The sequence below is a fragment of the Carya illinoinensis genome, chromosome 1, assembly GCF_018687715.1.
Source record: "Carya illinoinensis cultivar Pawnee chromosome 1, C.illinoinensisPawnee_v1, whole genome shotgun sequence".
In the NCBI taxonomy this organism is placed as follows: domain Eukaryota; kingdom Viridiplantae; phylum Streptophyta; class Magnoliopsida; order Fagales; family Juglandaceae; genus Carya; species Carya illinoinensis.
In genome coordinates this window covers 3,988,559-4,012,285 of record NC_056752.1, presented here as the reverse complement: position 1 = coordinate 4,012,285, position 23,727 = coordinate 3,988,559, and the positions used below count along the sequence as shown (strand labels likewise).

General features: G+C 35.7%; 3 protein-coding genes across 4 annotated transcripts; 1 reads left to right on the top strand and 2 right to left on the bottom strand.

Annotated features, from left to right (window-relative positions):
- Nucleotides 1-5,673: 5,673 nt before the first annotated feature.
- On the top strand, nucleotides 5,674-8,437 carry LOC122306499 (exocyst complex component SEC15B-like). Its single transcript, XM_043118930.1, has one exon. The coding sequence runs from the start codon at nucleotides 5,743-5,745 to the stop codon at nucleotides 8,149-8,151; it is 2,409 nt and encodes an 802-aa protein (XP_042974864.1). The 5' UTR covers nucleotides 5,674-5,742; the 3' UTR covers nucleotides 8,152-8,437.
- A 281-nt stretch (nucleotides 8,438-8,718) lies between these two features.
- Nucleotides 8,719-14,019, bottom strand: LOC122306504 (protein root UVB sensitive 4). Its single transcript, XM_043118935.1, has 10 exons — nucleotides 13,408-14,019; nucleotides 12,594-12,740; nucleotides 12,019-12,165; nucleotides 11,226-11,288; nucleotides 11,066-11,142; nucleotides 10,242-10,347; nucleotides 9,677-9,779; nucleotides 9,407-9,558; nucleotides 9,241-9,306; nucleotides 8,719-9,054 (listed from the first exon to the last, which is right to left on the bottom strand). Exons 1-10 carry the CDS (start codon nucleotides 13,888-13,890, stop codon nucleotides 8,815-8,817), a joined length of 1,584 nt encoding a protein of 527 aa, XP_042974869.1. The 5' UTR covers nucleotides 13,891-14,019; the 3' UTR covers nucleotides 8,719-8,814.
- Nucleotides 14,020-16,592: 2,573 nt separating this feature from the next.
- Nucleotides 16,593-18,718, bottom strand: LOC122306490 (cytochrome P450 CYP82D47-like). 2 transcript variants are annotated; one of them, XM_043118924.1, is made up of 3 exons: nucleotides 17,710-18,718; nucleotides 16,919-17,345; nucleotides 16,593-16,829 (listed from the first exon to the last, which is right to left on the bottom strand). In XM_043118924.1, the coding sequence occupies exons 1-3, from the start codon at nucleotides 18,658-18,660 to the stop codon at nucleotides 16,819-16,821; spliced, it is 1,389 nt and encodes a 462-aa protein (XP_042974858.1). In that variant the 5' UTR covers nucleotides 18,661-18,718; the 3' UTR covers nucleotides 16,593-16,818. The 2 variants fall into 2 exon arrangements, with proteins under 2 accessions (XP_042974858.1, XP_042974856.1); XM_043118922.1 differs by having other exon boundaries at nucleotides 16,593-17,345.
- Between the last annotated feature and the right edge of the window lie 5,009 nt (nucleotides 18,719-23,727).

Genomic DNA, 23,727 nt, shown 5'->3' with positions numbered 1-23,727 from the left:
AAGTTTGGTCTCAGCCACATGATTTATTTTTAAATCAACACAAGTATATGCAAGACTTAATTCAGTTAGGGAGATTGGAAGATACTACTCCAGTTGATACTCCTCTGGAGGTGAATGTTAAGTATAGAAAAGATTAAGTCTTGAATATGCTTTCTTGCATGGCACTCTAAAGGAAGATATCTACATGAAGCTCCCATCTAGTATGCCTATTTCATTCCCTACATTTGTATGTAAATTGAAGAAGTCATTTTATGGTCTTAAACAAGCTCCTTGAGCTTGGTTTGAGAAATTTCATAATACTTTGCTAGGATTTTCTTTTAAGCAAAGTAAGTACGATGCTTCCTTATTTTTGCACAAGGGCGATGCTGGAGTAGTATTTTTGTTGGTTTATGTGGATGATATTATCATCTCTAGCTCGGATGGACCATTGATTCAAAAACTTCAGCAACATCTTCATAATGTGTTTCACATGAAGGATCTTGAGGATCTTACCTACTTTTTAGGGTTGGAAGTTTGGTCTCAGCCACATGGCTTATTTCTAAATCAACACAAGTATATTCAAGACTTAATTCAGTTAGGGAGATTAGAAGATACTACTCCAGTTGATACTCCTCTGGAGGTGAATGTTAAGTATAAAAAAGATTAAGGCGAACTACTCCCAGATCCTACCTTATATCATAAGTTAGTTGGCAGCTTGATTTATCTCAACATCACGCGCCCTGATATCTCTTATGCTGTCCACACTGTTAGTAAGTTCATGGATTCACCTCGACATCTCCATTTGGTAGTTGTTTGTCAGATTATTAGTTATCTACTTGGGACTCCTAATCGTGGATTGTTTTTTCCTAATGGTTCTTCTCTTCACTTGATTGTCTATAGTGATGCAGATTGGGCTGGCTGTCCAGACTCTCGACGTTCTACTACTAGATGGTATGTCTTGCTTGGGGATTCACTTATCTCTTGGAAGTGTAAGAAGTAAGATTGTGTATCTAAGTCATCTGCAGAAGCTAAATATAGGGCAATTTCTGCTGCATGTTCAAAAATCATGTGGTTGCGTGGTATTCTTTCAAAACTCGGGTTTGCACAAACACATCCCACACCTCTTCATGGTGATAATACAAGTACCATTCAAATTGTAGCCAATCCAGTTTTTCATAAACGTACGAAACACATCGAGATTGATTGTCACTATATTCGAGATGCTTACGAGTCTAAAGCTATCATTCTCCCTCATGTGCCAACTGAACACCAAGTAGCTGATATCTTCTCCAAAACTTTAACTCGACAACGACATCAATATCTAGTTAGCAAATTGCTGCTAGTTGACTCACTAGGATCAATTTGAGAGAGTGTATCAAAGGAAACTAGGATTTTCTTTACTTAAGATGCGGCAGTCTCTTAATAGGATATGTTTTCTAATAGTTATCTTGTATTTAAATTAAACTTGTACATAATTGGATAGGATAAAATCATATTAGTTTAGATAGAGATAAATATGTAGTTTGTTGAGATTACTCTATAAAGATCTAGTTTGTTGAGATTCAAATTTGAATTTTCAATCTTATCTTTGTAATTATTTCTATATAATGAGAAGGAAGCACCTCAAAAAGATTGTTCAACCAAATCTGACATGTTGCTATACAAAAAGAGGGACTATGTGGTTGAAGACCCACAGTCTAAGTAGAAATTACTACAGCTATTGCACAGCAGCCCCCTAGGGGGCCATTATGGGAATGATAAGATCTTACACATGGTGAAGCATGATTTCTTTTGGCAAGGATTGAAGGGAGATGTTAGGGAATCTATTCGAAATTGTGACACCTGTTTGAGAAACAAAGCTGACCAGACTTTATCAAGTGGCCTCCTACAACCACTACATATACGGTATACCCAGCAAGCCATGGTCTCTATAACCATGGACTTTGTGGGAGGACTTCCCAGATCCAAGGGATTTGACCGCATTTGGGTAGTGGTCGACAAATTAACCAAGTATAACCCTTTTACCCCTATACAAACCCCTACACTACTTCTAGAGTAGCACAACTCTTCATCCAAAGTATTTTTAAGCTCCATGACATGCCCTCCTCCATCATCTCAAACAAAGACCGTACTTTTACTAGTAAATTTTGACAGGAATATTAAAAAGACCAAGGTCTATAGTTGGCCTTCAGCACGACCTATCACCCCCAGACAGACAACCAGATAGAGGTTGTGAACAAATATGTGGAGAACTACCTTAGGTGTTTCAGTGGGTACAGACCTAAGGACTGGGCTAACTGGATTTCTTTGGTTGAGTGGTGGTACAACATCATCTAGCATGCATCCAAAAAGATCACCCATTTTGAGGCTTTCTATGGCTATCCTTCCCCTCAACTAATGGCCTACACACCAGGCTCTTCCATTGTGGAGGACATGGATATTACTCTAAAGACTCGAGATGTTATCTTACAATTGATTAAGCACAATCTACACTGAGCTCAGGACATAATGAAAAAAATACTTAGTTTTGAATTGAAAAGAAAAGAACTTTGAAGTTGGAAGTTGGGTATACCAAATATTACAACCATACCGACAATCATCAGTAAGTGGAAGCAGAAATCTAAAACTGTCTCCAAGGTTCTATGGGCCTTTTCAGTTTTTGCAAAAGGTCGGGGTCATGGCCTATTGTCTGCAACGTTCTATGTATCCGGTGTTCCATGTATCTCAATTGAAGGTCAAGCTGAGAAGTAGCGTTCTCGCGATCCCAACTCTTCCTCCAGTCAACATAACAGGGGTTTTAAAATCCGAACCGAAAGAAGTCTTAAGCGGAAGTATGAAGGAAGGCAATCAACCATCGGTGGAACTCCTAGTGCAATGGTAGTAGGGACAGAGCCCGTATGACGCAACTTGGGAGAGTTACAATTCCCTCAAAGCATCATTCCGACATCTTATGGGCAAGGTTCTTTAAAAAATGGTGGGAATTGTCATAGTGTCAGTCCTTACCAAGGAAGAGGCTCGACGACGATAGAGCAAGCTAAGAGAGGAAATGAGAAATAAGATGAAATTAGGGCAACTGAATATTCAGGGTCACTTTTGATTGAAGGCTGTGGACTGTGGGCTGGACCTAGGATGCTTGAAGACTGTGAGCTTGGGTGAGACTAGGACAGGGCTCAAATCATCGATTGATGAGTTGGGTTAGGGCTTTGTTGTCCCCTTAGAATAATTTCAATGTTAGGCCCATTACTATTAAGACAATATTTCTACTTTCTTTCATTTTCCACCGGTGTTCTAGAACAATGTCAGAGTTTGTTATGTTTGTTAATTCTTGCTCGAGTATGTGAGGGCATAGCTGTGTACTTGGAGGTTATCTAACAAATTATCAAGTATTACAATTATCTCTTTCTCTCACTTTTTCCAGAGGTCCCTAACCTCGAATTGGGTTTTTCCTTGTTCTTTCCTACAATTTCTTTTTAACAAGCAGAGAAGTGTGACATAGGATAGGATTTGATTTCTATTTTTTTCCCCATGTTCTCTCGATAATTTAAGACTTCCTTTATCTCTATTTTTAAGTTACCACAAGATTAGGATTTGAAACTTGTATGAAGGGTATATTGTTGCATTTGGATCATAGCCAAACTTGTATGAAGCTAGTGGTTCTTGAGAATCTGGATATCCTTTCAACTCCATTTGATGGGAATGTGGAATCCTATCCACATCTCTTCTTGATGCATTTTTATTTTCATCGACATTTACAATTAATTTTTATTTTTAATTACGTAGGTTGTATTTCTATGAAAGTCTGGATTGTTTTACACATATTGCTCTTACTGTTCGTTGTTTATGGTTATTTTTTTCGACCTGCCTACTTGAGTTTATTGCTAAACTCGATCATCTGTGTTTCAATTAGCATCTAGAGTCGGAGTTTACTATTTTGCTAATAGCTCTTTAGTTTTTCACTTTTTTGCAAAATTAGTCTATGGATTCTAAAATACTTGCAACTAGCTTTCTCTATCCAATTCCTGTTAAAAGGGTATCGGTCACGTGACAAATATCAACCAATCAAAAAGCTAATATGTGCTATTTTGATTACGAAAAATAATAATTACAGTTATAAATACGCAAGTGCTGTGTAATTAATTTTAAAAGATTGAATACATATGGAACTAACATGATAAAAATTAATTTTTTTAATAGTAAATTTCACTATTTTTAAAATAATTATACCGCACTTATACACTACATGATTGTACGCAGTATTATTCATTAAACAAATAAATTGGAATAACATAAATATTTGCGGGTTGGCATGCAAGGTTGCTACAAGCCACCTTCGGGGTCTAGACCCTACACCTCTTGGCTCTTGGGTGGTTGTGAGCCATCCCGTGGGAATGGTGAAGAAGAATGTTTTGTTTTATTTTGTTTTGTTTTTTGTTTTTTAAAAAAATTTAAGGTTTTTAATGTTAAATAGTTTTTTTTTTTTATGTTTTAAAATATATTTCATATTTTTACTATGGTTTTATAATGTATAGTTCATGTCAAATTAATTTAAAAAATGACACGTGTTAGTTTGTGATTGATTGATACATGATGTCATATTTGTCACGTGGTTGTCTGCTTGATTAGATTCTGAGAGCTAATTAGGAGTTTCTCAAAATTTAAAGATGTTTTCACTTTAAGAGTTTTGTTACATATAATCTCACATACCACATATTATATATATATATTTTTTTAAATTTTTTTTTGAGTTATTTTTCTTAAACTAATTCAATTTTTTTTATTATCCATATATCAAACATTTGATTAATTTTTTTTTTTTTTTTTTAAAAAAAACATGATGTGTAGTGTTTAGGTTTATGTTTAGGATTTTTATTTCACCTAATGGTTTTCATTTTTGGACAAGTTTATTTGTAAAGAGCATTTGCTTTTTGTATATAATAATGTTGTTTTCCCATAGAGGGGAGGGGGGGAGTAGGCCACCAGGTGGCCGGAGATAACCTCAGGCTGGTGAAAGATGACGACGACGTCTATGATGTCGAGGGAATTGAGTTAATTCGGCCACATCACAGGGGAGAATGGGAAGACAACATCACATGCTATCCGCCTTATTTGGGCTCCAGAAAGTTAGAAACACACAAAATCCAGACATCCTCTACATTTCTAACATCCATTTTTTTTTTAATATTTAAGATATATTAAAATAATTCATAATTATATTCAAAATTAAATCTATATTTATTATTCCACTTCCAATAATAGCATACCAGTTAATTAATTATTCAAAATTAAATCGATAAAGTTTAGTTAGGTGGATAATACATGCTACTGTTCCTACTAAAATTCACCTCTCAACTGTTTTGGCATTTATCTCACGAATATTGCTATTTTGTTTATTTATTTTGACTATTCATGTATTTAATTTTTTTATTTATTAATTAAGGAAGTGAGTATTAGTATATTAATTTTTTTATATTTTTTAAAAATATTTAAAAGTATGAAAAAAAATATAAAGAAGAAAAATTAAAAAGATGAATTTTGCATAAGTCACTGCTGGGCACCCTTAACAGCACTCTTATCTTATTTTTAAAAATTATTTATTTGTAAACTAATATTTAATTAATATTAATTTTATTATTATTATTATTAATTTATTATTACAAGTATTTTCCTTTATATATATATGCTAAAATGTAGTCAGTGTGAACATGCAAATTACAGTTTGATTGTAAATGCTATTACACGCTTCCGAGCACCACGCACGTCACAATGCACCCCTCCACGAAGCCACGCCGATTCGTGGCCCCCGCAGGATCCGCTGCCGCCTCCGATGACCGTGCGGACTCTGCCGACAAGCTTCTTCTCCTCTCGTCGGCCATCTGCAACAACGAGGACTTGGGCCCCTTCATTCGCAAGGCGTTCTCGTCTGGGAAGCCCGAGACTCTGCTCCACCACCTCCGTCACTTCTCCCGATCTAAAGAGTCCGAAATCGAGGAGGTCTGCAGGGCTCACTACCAGGACTTCATCCTCGCCGTCGATGATCTCAAGTCCCTTCTCTCCGACGTTGATTCCCTCAAGTCCTCCCTCTCCGACTCCAACTCCAGCCTCCAGTCCGTCGCCGGTCCACTCCTCTCCTCCCTCGATGACTTTCTCGAGGCCCGCGTCGTTTCCCAAAATGTCAATCTTGCCCTCCAATCCCTTGCCACATGTATACGTCTTATCGAGGTTTGTTCCCGATCCAACTATCACCTTTCCAACAACAATCTTTACATGGCGTTGAAGTGCTTGGACTGCATCGAGACCGAGTTCTTGGACAAAATACATTCGTCCACGCTGAAGAGGATGCTGGAGAAGAAGATTCCCGAGATTCAGGCTCACATTGAGAGGAAAGTGAGCAAGGATTTCGGTGATTGGCTGGTCGAGATCCGCGTAGTGAGCCGGAACCTAGGCCACTTAGCCATTGGCCAAGCCTCCTCGGCGCGCCAACTTGAAGAGGATCTCCGAATGAAGCAGCGCCAAGCGGAGGAACAGACCCGTCTTAGTCTCCGAGACTGTGTTTACGCTCTTCGGGAAGAGGACGAGGAACACGACAACAACCGCAACGTACTGAGCAACGACAGTAACAGCAACTTCGATTTGACACCGCTATACAGAGCTTATCACATAAACCAAACTCTAGGACTTGAGGACCGGTTCAAGCAGTACTACTTCGAGAACCGGAAGCTCCAATTGACGTCGGACTTTCAGGTATCGTCCATGACTCCATTTCTAGAATCCCACCAAACATTTTTCGCACGGATCGCCGGGTTTTTTATCGTGGAAGATCGGGTTTTGAGGACCGGTGGGGGTTTGATTTCGAAATTGGAGGTCGAGAACTTGTGGGAGACAGCCGTCAGTAAAATGTGTTCCGTCTTGGAGGATCAGTTCTCTAGGATGCAGACCGCGAGTTATTTTTTGTTGATCAAGGACTATGTGAGCTTGTTGGGAGTGGCTTTGAGGAGGTACGGGTACCCGGTGGACGCTTTGTTAGACGTGCTGAGTAAACATAGGGATAAATACCATGAACTGTTGTTGTCCGATTGCCGAAGGCAGATTATTGAGGCCCTTGCGGCCGATAAGTTTGAACAGATGTTAATGAAAAAGGAGTACGAGTATTCTATGAACGTACTTTCATTTCAGCTTCAAACGTCGGATATTGTGCCGGCATTTCCTTATGTGGCGCCGTTTTCGTCTACAGTGCCAGATTGTTGTCGAATTGCGAGGTCCTTTGTGGAGGATTCCGTGAGTTTCATGTCGTATGGTGGACAGTTAGATTTTTATGATGCGGTTAAGAAGTACTTAGATCGGCTGTTGAGCGAGGTTCTGGATGACGCTTTGTTTCAGCTTATCAATACGCCTGTGCATGGGGTGTCGCAGGCGATGCAGATGGCAGCCAATATGGCTGCCATGGAGCGTGCTTGTCGTTTCTTCTTTCGTCATGCTGCTCAGCTATCGGGGATCCCCTTGAGAATGGTCGAGAGGGGTAGGAGACAGTTTCCTTTGAGCAGAGCCCGTGATGCCGCGGAAGACATGCTCTCTGGGTTGCTGAAAGCCAAAGTTGATGGGTTCATGACGTTGATTGAGAACGTGAATTGGATGGCTGATGAACCTCCACAGAGTGGGAACGAATATTTGAATGAGGTTATTATATATTTGGAAACTCTAGTTTCAACTGCTCAACAAATATTGCCGGCTCAGGTCCTCAAAAGGGTTTTACAAAATGTTCTTTCTCACATCTCCGAGAAGATTGTTGGTTTTTTACTCGGTGACTCGGTTAAGAGGTTTAACGTTAATGCGATCATGGGGATTGATGTCGATATTCGGTTGCTGGAGTCGTTTGCGGACAACCAAGCTCCCATTTTTCCAGATGGGGATGTAAATCAGTTGAAAACGTCACTTGCTGAGTCAAGGCAATTGATTAATTTGCTCCTGAGTAATCATCCAGAGAATTTTCTGAATCCAGTAATCAGAGAGAGGAGCTACAATACTTTGGACTACAGGAAAGTCGTGACGATCTCAGAAAAGTTGAGGGATTCCTCAGATCGGCTATTTGGAACCTTTGGGACACGGGGAGCAAAGCAGAACCCGAAAAAGAAGTCTCTGGACGCTTTGATAAAAAGACTCAAGGATGTTAGCTGATCGGATTTCTGACTGTATGTACAATCATTCATCTTCTTCTCTTACTTGTGCTGATTGTCATTTGCATTTGTTTATAGCGGTTATTTGCAAACATTTGCTTGAGAATAAAGCCTGCCAATAGGTGTTCCCTGGTTGTCCCAGGAAATTTGCTTGAATTATCTTGTATGTATCCCTTTCATGATTATTATATTGGTTGTTTATTGAGTTTTTTTAAGCCATATCACTTTATTTGTCTTACTCTAACTTGGACTTATGTCTGATCTTTCAATGCAAATGCAATTCCATCCTTGCGTGCTAGTTATTCTGAATGTAATATGTGGGCTTATGAAAGTTTGGTGAAAATTCTCTCAGAAGGTATGGCTTTTGGTCTAAAGTTTCCAAACTAGATATAAACCTTTTTTTTTCCTTTTAAATAGTAATAATTTCATACAACATATGAAAACAGCATGTACAAAAAGAACGTTAATTTTTTATGGGTTAACTTCTTACAAATGGAATAAATATATATATATATATTTATCAAATAAGCTTGAACTGCTGATTGGACAAACAGAATGTTACAGATGATTTGCAAAAATTGATAGCTTTAGATTAAAAGATTCATCCCCAAAACTCTCCGTATAAAGAGAGATCCGCCGATCTCAAGAAAACATTCCCAAAGCTTCAGTCATCTACAAAACTGTATCGAGCCTGCTCCGGTGTACTTAACAAAATGTTTTTAGCAGCCCAACCCATGCCCAACATTTGTTCATTCAATAGAGACAAATCCTTCTGCGCACATCGTTTGCTATCCTCCATCACTTGAAACCATTCATTGAAAACAGAATCCAATGGATCACTACCCCCAATAATGTTCTCCCACCAACTCCTCTTCACAAGGATTGCCTTCCGAATGTAGCACGCCTACAGTACAGAACATACAGATTGCACCAAACTTTAAGATCAGGAAAACTACTTGACATGGAAATTATAGACGAAGTTTCCGTTCATGGTAATAGAGCATTTGGCACACTAAAGATTATACGTGCACTTAAAAAGTAGTTTTCCCAAAAACAAAAAGGAAATAGGAAATGAAAGCATTCAAACTACCTGTAAAAAACCCATGATAATATTTGCAGTGATGGCCCCTTCCCGTAGACAAAGAAGCATTCCTTGCTAGAATTTAGTAAACGTGGCAGGGGAAGAAAAAGTGAAAATGTGAGAAACATTCTTTATAGATGAGGTGGAAACTCAGTTTATAGGTTTCCTAACATACTTGCTTAGTTCTCTTCACTCTGTTGCGGAAGATTTCCATGCATATGAAGTAATAATCCTCACTACTTGTATATTGCATTGCCATCATTGACCATTTGGGTATCTGATCCTCGGGACTTAAGCACCCTATTCTGATGGGCCAAGCGTTTTTTCCTGATTCAAAACTCGATAATTGGGTATAAGTTACATCAATGATGCACGCTCCATTCTACAGCAGCTTAAATCAAAGCATTATAACACAGCTGTGAGAAGCACAATGCTGAGACCTCACCTTTGCTCCACAGAAAATCAACTCCTTCCTCTTTGCTCACATCTGCGGGTGAAGGGACATATCCTAACTCAATCCAAGTGTTTAGTATAATCTCAAGTCTATCCTGATCATAAAAGCAACAGAAAAATTCAGACCATGACCTCCATAATATTGCAAGGAAAACAATGGAAAGTAGTAGCGGTGCACATATATTGTAAATTTTGTGGAAGTTAACTTGTTAATAGAGGGGCTGTTATATGAGCCCACGTGCCTGTGTATTATGAAAGGGCAGGGGAAGGAGGCTGTTCAGGGTGGGGCTTTTGTATGCAAAATCCAATTGGACCAAATAGTCATGATTGAAGACACCAAAACCAGGGATGGCAAATAGGAAAAGTTTTCCAACAAGATTCATGTTCTTTAAGACTGGCCACTGAGCAAACAAATCTGAATAAATAATGGCTGTGGGCAATTCATATAGAACACATGGAGGGCACAATCTTGCATTCCTCAAATGTTAGTTATAAAGAAAATAAAATGTGAGCCAACTGTCATTTCGATCCTTTATATAACTCATATGCCAACTCACCTTAGTTAGTGTCGGCAGATGGACATGTTTAAGCCCCTGATATATTCCAATAAGATCAAATGCTGAGAAAATTGGGTATATAACAAATGGTAAACCTGCTAGCAATCTTCAGCATTAATGGAAAGTTAGGGAACCATGGAAGCATACTATAATGAATACGATAAACATGTCAAGCACAGATCCAAATGACAGGGATTCGAATGACAGGCAGCATTTTTTTCTACATAAAAACAATTTTTTTTTTTTTTTTCCCTGGGTGTCTGGGCCAGCTTCCGCGCAACTCGACTAATCCCATGGGATCCTGAAGTTAACGGCCAGGTAAACCTCCAGTGGCCCTGAGGGGACTCGAACTAGTGACCATTAGGGAGCAAATCTGAGGTCTGACCAACTGAGCTAACCCTCAGGGTTAACAGATATGGACCGTGCATGTTTTAAATTCTTTTCAATCAGTTATACTACAACAGCAACTATAACTACTTACTAGGTTTGTATTTGTAGCATGAATGAATACCTTTAGTGACGAACGCATGGAAGTCAATATAGTTTTCTCTCAACCAAGTTGATAAAATACATATGGGGTGGGAGGCTGTAAAATATTTTGGCAGAAGTATTGGCAGATAGTTACACCAATCCACAGGTTTCCACATTACTTGCTGTTTTGGGCGGGGAGATTCTGTTATTTCATTATTGATAATGATTTCAATGTTACAAAATATATTCTTTCAAATAAAAATGGGAAGAATGGACTTGCAAACTATATTTAGTAAGCTGATAAATTCATCTAAAAAATAAATGAGATAAAGGGAAAGCCAGGGCGGAAAAACCTGGGACTGTTCTTCAACAACATATTCAGAAGTGCAGCAAGCAATAAGCCAAGGTTATCAAAGCATACTGTTTGAATCTGAAACCCACACCAAAAGTCAGGATATATCCCATGCTACCGAAGCATATACGACTAACATGGTATGAAAAATTATAACAAACCTGTGCCTTTGCAGAAACTTCACCAAGGTTATCTCCTATTGCAAAGCTTCGATGAACAGCTGTCTGCTTAAACAGAGACAACATAAAAACTCCACTTGTAAAGGTTTAATATTCTGTAACAAGAAAAATGCTATCCCAATCACAGTACTCCCTGAATTTGTGAAGGTAAATTACATAGATCAATTCAAACCAAAAAACTAAAAAATAATTTGTAAGAAATAATGTGCTACATGTAGTTGTTAGGTTTAAGAATATAAAGTAATTCATATTTTCCATTTTCCCCTTTTTCCTGTCACCCATTTGTTTGATCTTTTACGCACGAGATTAGGGTATGTAGTGGGCAAAAATTCTTCTTACATGTGGCATAGAATTTTGTTTATTTATTTCTTTCTTATCTGTAAGGAAGCATTTTATCGATGAAAGAAATAAGCATAGGCCAAGTAAACAGGACATATACAGGAGCAACACCCATGCATGATTGTCTGGCAAAAAAATTTAGACTATTCTTTTACCTTCGATTTGTTAGCCAAAAAAAAAAAAACAGTAGCAAATACAGAGAAATATCATTGCACAACTGACGATGTATTTAAACTAGGAAGGTTTTAGTAAAGAATAAAGAGTATGAGGGAAAAAAAAAAAAAAAGCATGCGATAGTGTAAATCATCATATTTCCAGCAAGTAAACCGATCAAAAAAGATTTCAAGCAAGTAACAACACTTGCATTCATCAGAAAAAATAAAAAATCAATAGATATGAAAAATCACATAAAAATAATTAAGGTCCGAATCCTTACATTTGTAGCTAAGTAGGATGCAAGGCTTATTTGTTTGGCAATGTTAGCAACAGATGCAAGCAACAAGAAGTATTGCGGAAATGCAGGAGTCAACAACTCCACTCCAATGCTCAAAGTGAAGATAACAGACGTTGAGAACCTAACTCTCTTCAAAAAGAAAAAAAAAAAAAATGATGAGGATTTCAAATGTTAAGAAATACAATCACTGTACTTTGGGACTTTTGGTTATCTTGTCCAAACGCCAAAATACAGTGCTGGTAACTGCAAGCACTGCAAATAAAGATACTTAGAAACACAAAACTAATGAGAAATAATTTTTTTTTTTTTTTTTTATGTCGGGGAACCTCTCCAAGGCAGGGCCCTTTGGACCCACCCCTGCAGAATAAACCCCGATCCCGTGCACCGCACCCTCGGAAGTTTCCCTACACGGAACTGGTTAAATCGTTGGCTTTTCACCAGGGGGTGTGGCCCCAAAAGATTGTTTGCACCCATGAGGTGTTGAACCTTCGACCTTGAAGGGAATGAGAATGAGAAAGAATAAGTTAACCAAATTCTAACAGGAATGGAAGTCATACCTTTAGATTGGTATCGAAAGCAGAGGCTAGGCTAGCCGTGTAGATACACCTACTTAGCCGTCCAAGTCCATCCTTCAAGACCCAGTTAAGAGCAGCGGCAGACGAAAGTGAATGAGAGTATCCAATTCCTATAGCCCGGAACATTGCCTGATATCAATCATTCCCCAAACAGTATGAAAGCTTGTGTACCGAATCTTCATCTAAATGTTACACCTTTTAGGTTTTTTTTTTTTTTTTTTTCCTTTCAAAAAGGATTTTTGTTGGGGAAAAAAGAAAAAGAAAAAGAAAGAGTCATTTGGGGGAGATACCAGAGTCTTCAATAAATTAATTTGCATCTGCTAGGTTCTACAGAATATTCTGTCTCAAAAAGCTTATCAATACAATATGTGAATTCTCCTTACGCAGACTCTCCGTTGTTCCCTTTTCATTTAGTCTAAAATAATTATCACAGAAGAAACCGGTAGTAATTCTTCAGTTCATTTGAAAAAGTTGAAACCCTTCTTACACCAACCCTATGTCAATTCTCTGATGTGGTATCATGCTCTAATGAACAATCACAATCATCAAATATTTATTATAGTTTTAAGTTAGCTCAAACGCATAAACAAAGAAATTTAAACGCCCCTCTACCTGTAAAGATTTTAACAATTACCTTAATACCAACTTCACTTTAAGTTCAGTATTAAACTGAGCTCAAGAGACTGTATACATAGCTACCCAAAGAAGGACACGTTATATAACCTATCTTTGCATTTCCAAGTAATTCAAGCGAAAGTTCTTTTCTTTTTCGAAAAATAATGCACTATTTTATTACCTGAGTGGCAAGCACCTGGAGAGCGGAGCTGAAAACCCGGTGCAAAAACTTCCACTTCACATAGTCCATGTAACTCTCACTGACTTGTTTTGGAATAAAGAAATCCCTGACAGCCGAAGCAAGAATTCTAAACAATTTCCTAAACCCGTCATCAAAATCGAAAGAAAACGACGACGCACCGCCATCCACGCGAACCAATCGCAAACAATTCCCATCCCAAAAGTACCTAGAAACCCTACCGGACTTCCGAATCACCACAGGGAGTCGACCCGGGGATGCGGTTACGGGTCCGGGCCCTTTATCGATGCTTTCCTCGGGTTCGTAGTCGAGCGAGGGTCTCAGGGAATTGGTGAGAGTGAGGGTCTTGAAGCGGCTTTTGGATTTAAAGGGGGTTGATTTCCGGGTGGTAAAATGGGGTTCCGGAGATTTCCATGGAAGAGAAAAGTGTTGGGAATTGGGGGCTGTGTAGGATGTCGATTGCATGAGAATTAAGAACAGAGTGAAATTAGGGTTTGGAATTGGGGGATATTTTACCGCCTAAATTCCTTTTTTTTTTTTAAGGATGGGTGCAGGGTTTAGGGTTTTAGAGCTGACCATGAAGTTAGAGTCTTTAACAATTAACAGGGTATCTTTATACATGAGTTGTACTTTACATTTTAATCAATTTTTTATTTAAACAGTTGCACATAAAATATATTATATTAATTTATTTAAATGATATAATTTTTTAATAATAATAATGCTACTTAAGAAAGGAGTTAAGAGAGCAAGTGATACAATAGTTATTCACTTAACCAAAAAAGAAAATGTAATTATTCTAGAAAAAATTCTCCATTTCAACTTCTTCTTTTCTATTATTTTTAATAAAATTTTGATGCCCTCAATATTAATTAAATAGTTACACAGATGAAATAAGATGAGATATTTTGAATAATAATAAATAAAATATTATTATAATATAATTTTTTAATATTAATTTTATATTGAGATTTTAAAAAATTAAATTATTTATTATATTTTGTATTAGAATTTAAAAAAATTGTAATGATAACATGAGATTTTTAGTTTTAATTAACCAATCCGGGCGTTAAGCTTCTAGATCGAAATTTATTTGAGTTCCATTAAAAACTTAATGAGATTGATTTTAAATTATTATTATTTAAAAAAAGAAGAAGAAGAAGAAGAAGAAGAAGAAGATAATGAGATAGAAATTAGAAGTTTAGAACTGGAAAAGACGAAAGAAAGGCACACAAATGGATCCATGTCAAATGGAAAAGACAAGGTCTCTGGTTTTGAAAAAGAGAAATACTTTTTGCAGTCGGTAGATGCAGTCGGCTGTAAAAAAATAAATTAATACGGGACCTACATGAAAAAAAAAATTATTTTTTTAATTTTTTTTTATTCATGTAGGTCTCCCTGAATATAAAAAAAAAATTTATAATTTTTTTTTATTCATTCTGTATAGCCGACTGCACGCCGACTGTATGTAGCAAACCCTTTTGAAAAATGAGGATTTTAGACTCCATATTTTTATTTTAAAAACCTCTCCTAGTATTTTAAGAAAAAAGGAAAAAAACACTTAAAATAGGAAGTATAGTATAACCATTAAAAGAAAATAATTACTTGAGTAATGTGACTCCATTTGATTATTCAATTCAGATAAGATGAGATTAAATATTTTGAATAATAATGAATAAAATATTATTATAATATAATTTTTTAATATCAATTTTAGTTTGAGATTTAAAAAAATTAAATATTTTATTATATTTTATACAAGAATTTAAAGAAGTGCAAAGAATCATTATAACTCTTTGCGTTTCATCCTCTTCGCCATGCTCATCTCCCTTCACGGAAGATACAATAACAAACAGTTTCAATTTTCAGCTTTGGTTACTTGTGTTGAAGACACTGGAACTCGAACTCCTTACTTTATTCGTTTCAAGGAGCACATCCCCGAACTCTCTGCCCTCTGGTTACACTCCAACACCCAAAGCTCGCTTCGCTCACTCAAGGAACTCAAAAGTTCTAATTTTAATATTTACGTAAATGACCGTTGAACTCTCTAGCGACATCTTTTACAAACTAAACTAAAAGAATATTTAAATTCTCAATGGTAATATTTTCAATCTGTCAAGGTAACAAACAGTTCTAACTTTCTTGAAACCATTGCAAAGCCAATTTCACCTACCAAGAAACTAATAATAAAGAGGAATTATTGGGACTATTGCATGGTTTGCCGTTTGTAAAATCATTTGGCTTTATGCATATTTATATATAAATGGATTTCATGTTGGTTATAAAATGATTGCTAGATAATAGGTGTTCGGTTTGGTATTTAAAAGATTTTTGGGATAAAATTCAAGTATTGTTGAGGTCTATGGATGTCAAGGTTCAACACGTTTTTTGGAAAGGTAATTCTTCGGTAGATTTTCTTACAAAATTAGGAGCGTAATGCTTGTTGGATCATTGGGAGAATTATGCAGATATTCCAAAGCTACTAAGAGGTTTTTTGAAGGTTGGAAAATTAGGAATACCTCAATTTTGGGTTTAGTTGGTTTTTGTTAAGGTTTTTATTAGATATTAGACGTTGTTTAATTTTAATGATTTGTTTTAATAAGCTGGTTTGAGATGTTACAAATGTATTCCTACGCTAAAAGTGAGGGTTTTCAATTAAGTTTCGGAAGTTTCGCCCTCCTTTAAAAAAAAAAAAAAAAGGCTATTAGGTAGCAATAAAGCAACTCTTTGTGTTGTCTATTGCCTAATGTAGGGGATACCCCCAACATTTTGTGATGTGAATCTGTTGCCCACCATGAGCTACATTATCCACTCCTATATTAAATGACCATGTATTTAAATGATTTAAGTTTAGAATAATTTAAAATTCATGTCAATAATTACTAAACAATTTAGAACTTGAAGTCCAAAATACTTATACTCCTCTCTATGATACTTTATAGATAATACCTTAATTCATTTTAAATAATATTGAAATCTTTCAACCATTTTATTATTTTTCATTTAAACTTTTAATGACTAATTAATTTTTTAAATTGCTACCTTAGTCAAAAAAATGAAATATATGCTACTTCTTTTTTTAAGATGCTAGCTCCTCTAGATGCATGTCTATCTGCGTTGGTTTTTCCTTCAGAGGATGAAGCATTCGACTTTGGCATAGACCACAGTGACCACAAATACATGCTAAAAAAACAAAAGATTACTGTTGTTCATGCTAAATTTTTAAGTTGCAGATATGACATCTTCAATAAATGTGACGAAGATGACAAAGTTTAAGATAAAGGATAGTATTTTTACGCATAAAGAACAGAATTAAGACGTGGAGAGAGGAGAACTTCAAGTGGGGTTGCCTTCAAGTTTGTCAAGCCAACGCTCTCTGTCATATCCACATCTTCATTGGATGGCTTAGAAATGTTGAAACTGTGTAAGAAGCTAGCGAGCGTCAAATGCACAACTTGAAGAGCTAAGGAAACCCCTGGACAAGATCGCCTACCTGAACCGAAAGGAATGAGCTCAAAATTCTGACCTCTCAGGTCCATGTCCCTGTGAGTAGTCAAGAATCTCTCCGGTCTGAATTCGTGAGGGTTGGGCCAAATGTTCTCGTCTCGGTGAATTTTCCAGGCATTCACCATTAACCGTGTGTCGGCCGGAATGCGATAGCCGGCCGAGAGTGTGCAGTCTTCCATGGCAGCACGAAGACCAATGATCGGACTAGGTGGGTATAGGCGCAGTGTTTCCTTGACAATGGCTTGGAGATAGACCAAGTCTTTTATGTCGGATTCTTCCACATGTCTATCCTTGCCAACGTTTATGTCTAGCTCATCACAGGCCCTCTTTAGTGCATCACTATTGTTGAGTAGTAAAGACAAAGCCCATGTGAGAGTGACCATTGTGGTGTCACTTCCTGCTAAGATTAGATTCTGCCAAAATAATAACTCATGACTCAACAATAGATCATCCACCTTTTTCTGATGATTTTTATTTTTTATTTTATTTATTTATCAAGGATTCAAACCTTAAACTTAGGGCATATCCCCAAGACCAAAGCCCTCAACAGTTGAGCCAGCCCCTAAGGATTCCTTGATATAGCCTTGAAAGAGAACTTTATGCAACAAAAAAAAAAAAATTGTTTTGACCACTTGAGTATTTAATTATGTTCATATTTTTCAGGATTTCTTACACTGTTTCTCTATTCTCTGTTTGTTTTGGTTAGTTTAGCTATCACCCGGCAAGTTTTTACCTTGGTACTGGTTGTGAAAGAGATTAAAGTCACGAAGAACTTACCAGGGAAGTAGCCTTGTTGATGGTGTCAGCATCAAATCCTGAAATCTGGGCATCTTCGAGGGTGTTGAGCATCACATCCATAAAATCCTGCTCTTCTCTTCTCTTCCCATCTGTCAACTTCTTCTGTTTATGCTCCTCCAGCCACCCTCCAACTAGAGCGTCCAATTGTTTTGCAGTTCTCTTCATCCTTTTCTCATATCTATTTAAATCCAACCACCCCAGAAACGGTATTGCATCAGACAACACAAACACACCAAACAGATGAACAAATTCCCTCATCACTTTCTGAAAGCGACGTGCCTCATCTTCATCAAAATCAGCTTTGGTTCCGAAGTATCGCTTACCTCCAACGATTTTTAAAGCAAGATTATGTGTCAAATCCCCAAACCATCGCTTCATGTCCACAAGAACTCCACTTTCTGCACTGCATTCGCTAACCCAGAACTGGTACAATTCCTTTATCGCAGTTCCCACCTCTGAAGCTCGTATATGCTTCAGCATATCAAGCCGATGATTCGACAAGAGCTCAATTGTTGCTATCTTGCGCATCTCACGCCAGTATGATCCATATGGAGCAAATCCAAACATAGCATATCCCAACAACTTTGAGGCTGCAATGCTTGGTCTGGTGGAGAAAACCTTGTCATGGACAGTGAAACACTCTCTGGCCATTTCCCAACTATTCAAAACCAAAACTCTATGAGAACCCAACCTAATAGTATAAACTGGTCCGTACTTGTCAGCCATGGCACCCAGTGTTTTGTGGGTCAGTTGCCGGCTGCCGAGTAGGTGCATATGGCCTATAATAGGCCAAGCGCCACCAGCTTGAGGCGCAGTGCAGGTCTTTTTCTCACGAATAATTTTCCTTCTCAAGTACTGAAAACAGATGCATACTAGCAAAGCAAAGAAGCTAGAGAAGAGAGTCAATAGGAATTGGAGTACAGGATCCATTGTTAGAGCTGAGAGTGTCACTAACAAGACAGGTTTTGTCGGATTAAGTTACTTTAGATATCCTCTTTCCTTATAATGTTGTTTTCTTCTGATGTTTGTAGTTTACTTCGGAAGATAAGAATAACCGACTTCCGGGGCATAGGTTGTCGCCATTTTCTCAAGTAAGAAAATAAATAAATTTCGACCGGTGACATGTTGACTGCACTCCAGCATTTTATTTATTTATTTATTTATTTTTCTATTATGAAGAAAATGAGTGCTTGTTGCCAGCATACGATGACTTAACCTAACCCCACCACTTGTAACCGGCCTCAACCTGTCAAAATCAGAACTACGGCAATTCCACGGCCGATTGCTCAAGAATTTCAAACTACAATCTTGTTATATCCGGAGGATCTGGTACTTTGTCGTTACTTGGAAGCGCTCAAATTGGCCTTCAAGACCTCCTTTGACACTTGACAGGGATTCAAAGGAGGTGCATTGTCAGCCATATGCTTGAGGAGCACCCGTCACCAGCGTGAGGAGCACTGCAGGGCTTTTGCTCATTAACAGTTGGTATCCGAAATTTCTAACATAATCCATGTAAAATCACGAAATTATTTATCAATTTTTTTAAATAAGTTAATTAAATCTTAATATTATGATTATTAAATAAATTAAATATTTTAAAAAAATAATTAAACTTACAAGACACAATAATTAATTACGAAAAAAAATCTTTTAAAGAGCTCTTTAAAAGTAAAATCTTACAGGACAGCCAAATTTAAGAAAGTAAATCTTATTGTTTAAAAATAATTTACAATTCATTCTCAATTACAAAACTTTTATAACTTGACTCTCTTACTTGTCTAGATAAATGACCTATTTGTCTTTTACTACAGTAACAGCCAGAACTTCTGGCAATTTTCAAACTATTGACTTCTCTCCTAAAACTCCAGTAGCTGAAATCCAATCAATGATTTTTCACACTTGAAGCACGATCACACATAATGAGAGATCACAAATATGAAAATTTATTAAAGAATTTTCTCACTAAAATATGCATTAGAAAGTACTCTAAAAAATATGTAGATCTGAATCTCTACAATCCTAACCAATAGGATTTCTTAAATAAACAATCTAGAAAGAGTTCCAGTTGAAGTAGGATTCTGCTGACGAATAGAATCTGTCATGAAAACGTCTTCTTACGAATTGTTGACATTTTGTGACAACACTCTTTTGCAGTGATTGATCTCTGTTCAACTTTCATTCTGGATAAATACAAATCTTCCTAGACTTGATTTTTACCTCAATGACTTATCTAAATAATCTCTAAAATTTCTAGATAGACTCAGCATTGTTTAAAGATAAATCAATAATTATTTTACATTCATACAACAATTTTTAATGTAATGATAATATAAACTTTATTATATAGTTATCTAATCATAAACAAATTTTGCATTTACAATCTTCCTATTTGGTAGATTAGTGACAAAACAAACTTAAGAAATGTCTTGTGTACCTAAGACAAAAACAACCAGCAAACTAAGATTTAGATCTCGTGAAGAAAATATTAATATAGTAATGAGAAGAAATGACATACAACACTCTTTGAAATTAGTCTCAATAATAATCAAAGTTAGACATAATCTAAACCTACAAAAATAGTGTTCTAGTCATCATCAATAACCATGTTCAGTACTTATTTCTCCCCATCCATATTCTGCTGCTCCCCTAAAGTATATAGTTCTCTCCCTCAATATTCTGTTGCTTCCCCTTTTTATTTTTAGAAAATTCATTAAACTCTCACTCACTCAGCAACACGCTTACTGAAACTCTCTCTAAATTTTACAATACCAAAATTTAATTTGTTCTTCCAATACTCCCACTTTTTGTCACTAATCTGACAAGACTCATAAGAGAATAAATATTACTTATGTGTGTCAAGATGAAAACACTAAGAAAGACATGATGAACAACTTCCATGTGTCTCAACTTTTCATGGATTAAATGCACCTGATGTATAAGTATGAATGCATGTCAAACAATGAGCAAATAATTGAGACAACTTGATTGAGACAAAAAATAAAATAAAATCAAACACTTGGTATGCACTAGGATAAAACTAAAATATATAATCACATAACCCACTAGAAATCGTCCTCAATACATGCATAAAATCAAACCATATGAGCATATATTTCAGATTTTAAGATATTCCAACTTAAGATATTCCAACCCCAACATCTAAATAACAATCAAAATCCCAATCTCCATATATGTAAGTGTCAAAACCTATAACTAGAAGGAGAGATATATATTTGAATAAAATTGAAGTCTTACCATGATGGATTAGTGTATCAAGATACTAGAAACTGAGTATTCATCCCAAAAAACTCGAAAGAGATGTGAATGAGATGCAAAGGGATACAACTCGCATCTGGGAAGTGCTGCGAGCCATGTATATCGGGAGAAGCCTAGGCACTTTACTAGTGACTTAAGTGAATAACGCTCATGCATGTGCCTTGAGCTATAGAGTCCCATTGAGACTTATACCATTAAACCAAAAAACATGTCTCAGATTTATACTTCAAAATCACAAATAAATAACATTGACCAAATCCAAACTATATTTTCTATTTTCATATTTATTTTATATAAACCAAAATAAATAGAGATTAAATAAAAAAATAAAAAATTTGAATTTTTTTATATATATAAATAAGCAATAGGGTAAGTAACATGTCTAGATACATCTTAGTTCAAATATAGTGTAACTCATAAAACAAATGCAATAGAGTATACCCTCTTATTTGCAACAATTATTATAGATGTTCACTTCTCATAAAATCATCAATGTCAAAATTCATGTGACTGTATGAGTGAGCAAACTTATATAAGGTAGTAACTTTTTTTTTTCTTCAATATATTTTTATAATATTATCCATGAGTATTTTTCTCTTATAGATGCTCCCAAGAGATTGTCACCTACCTCAAAAGTCAAACTTTATGCTAGAGCCTAGATACATGAGTATATCCTCCAAACACTACATTGCACAATGTCTATTTTTTATGTTCATTTTTGTTGCTCATCTTTTTCTACAATGATTTGAGTAACGATTCTTTTTATAAGGATTTAAGGAGATAGATTTGTATAGGGTGTTAGTCTTTTTCCACAATAATTTAATACCTACTTTTTCTATATGGATCAATTTTTTACATTTGGCAATGAGAGAACTCTTTATTAATGTGCTAGATTCAACTAGTATTAATCAATTAAAGACATGAACTTCCTCTATACTGAATATCTCATTAAACAATATAAACTTTAATTATTATATGCATACATATAAGTTTCTGACAATGCTTTATAAAGGAACTTTGCCGCGATAATCCATTGTGTTAGTAAGTACAAAGTAAATTGCACAAAGTAGAGAGATGCATAGGTTCAGGAATTTATTAAGTGAGAACATAAGTGCTCAAATTTTGACATATCAAGCATGAACTTTTCTTAAAGAAAAACTTTGAACCAAACTAGAAAAATTTTATATTATATTTTTCTTATTTAAAACTAAAAAGCAGAAACCTAAAAGTAAAACAAAAAAATAAAATGCATGTCCTATACTAATGTAATAATATAAAGAATACAAGAACATGCAAGTAGTCATATCGATTAATGTGACATGGCATCTTCTTTGACCACCCACTTTACTTTAAATTTTGACATATTCTTTTCATCAATAACACTTTGTATGATCTTTTCTTTATTTTGAAAACAAAATTCTGCTAATTCACCAAACTTAAGACTTATAGAGGTTATTCGATGACTCAACTTTTCAATCTTATTTTCTAAATTCTTTTCTTTTATTGTATATTTTATTTTTCTTTTATTTTTCTGTATTTTTCTCAAGTTAAAACAATGTGACTTTATATGGCCAATAATACCATAAAAATGACAAGTAAGAGTAAACTTACCTTGATTGAGATTCTTTGTCATTGATCAATCAGGTGAGACTCTTGGAACATAAGTTTTAGACACGACCTTCTTTGGAGTTTCCTCATCTTGAATTCCTTTAACAAAAATGATATCTTTTGATGAAGTGGTAGCAGATGATGAGCTTTTAAGTTCCATACCTTAGGAGGTCATAGACTTCAAACCAGTGCGATCACAACTAGATTTTTGAAAACTCAACATCCCTTCTAATTTCTGTGTTGCAGTTTTTTGCTTGCACTCATGAAACTTTTCTAATTCTTTTTCTAGTGCAACCTTTTGATATTTTAATATTGATACTTCAATATTAGAAATTTTTAATGCCTCAAAAAGATTGTTTTTCTCATTCTCCACAGCAATAAATCTATTATACAGTTTCTTGTTCAGTTTCTTTAATTTGATCACTTCTTCACACACATCATTATATGCTTCCTGTAAACTTAATTATTGGTCAGTATCAACAAGTGATACATCTGAATTACTGTAATCACAATCACTTTTAGATTTTGTTAATGCAATATCAGGAAAATCATTCACAATAGTAGGAAAAGCTATAAAAGATTTTTCATCATTAAATGATAAGGTTGAATTTTCAGAATCTGAATTGTCACTAAGTGTGGCATTCAATACTTTTCCTTTATTTTTCTTAAAGTTTAGAAATTCAACTCTTATATGACCATATCCTAAGCATTCATGGCACTTAACTTTATCATTTTTCTCAAATTTATTTTTATTCCAATTTTTAGACTCATTTATGATGTGAACCCAAATCGACTTGTTTTGAGATCCAACAAGAATACTGGAAAAACAACCCCAAGAAAGCCAAACTCAAGTATATGGATGGAGAATCTAGACCCGATGAGAACTCGTTCAAAAAACCTAGATTATATTAAAATCTAGACCCGTTGAAGAACCCCTCTCAATAACCTAGATTTCAAAGGAGGAACGTCACAAAAGTTTTGATTTACCTTTGATAAGTTCAAAAGTTCAAGAAGAACAAGAGGAGATAACTCAATTCTCAATGACAATTCCATATAGTCTGCCTCTCAAATGAGGTTACAAGTGGTTTAAATAGACAATCCCCAAAAATCCTA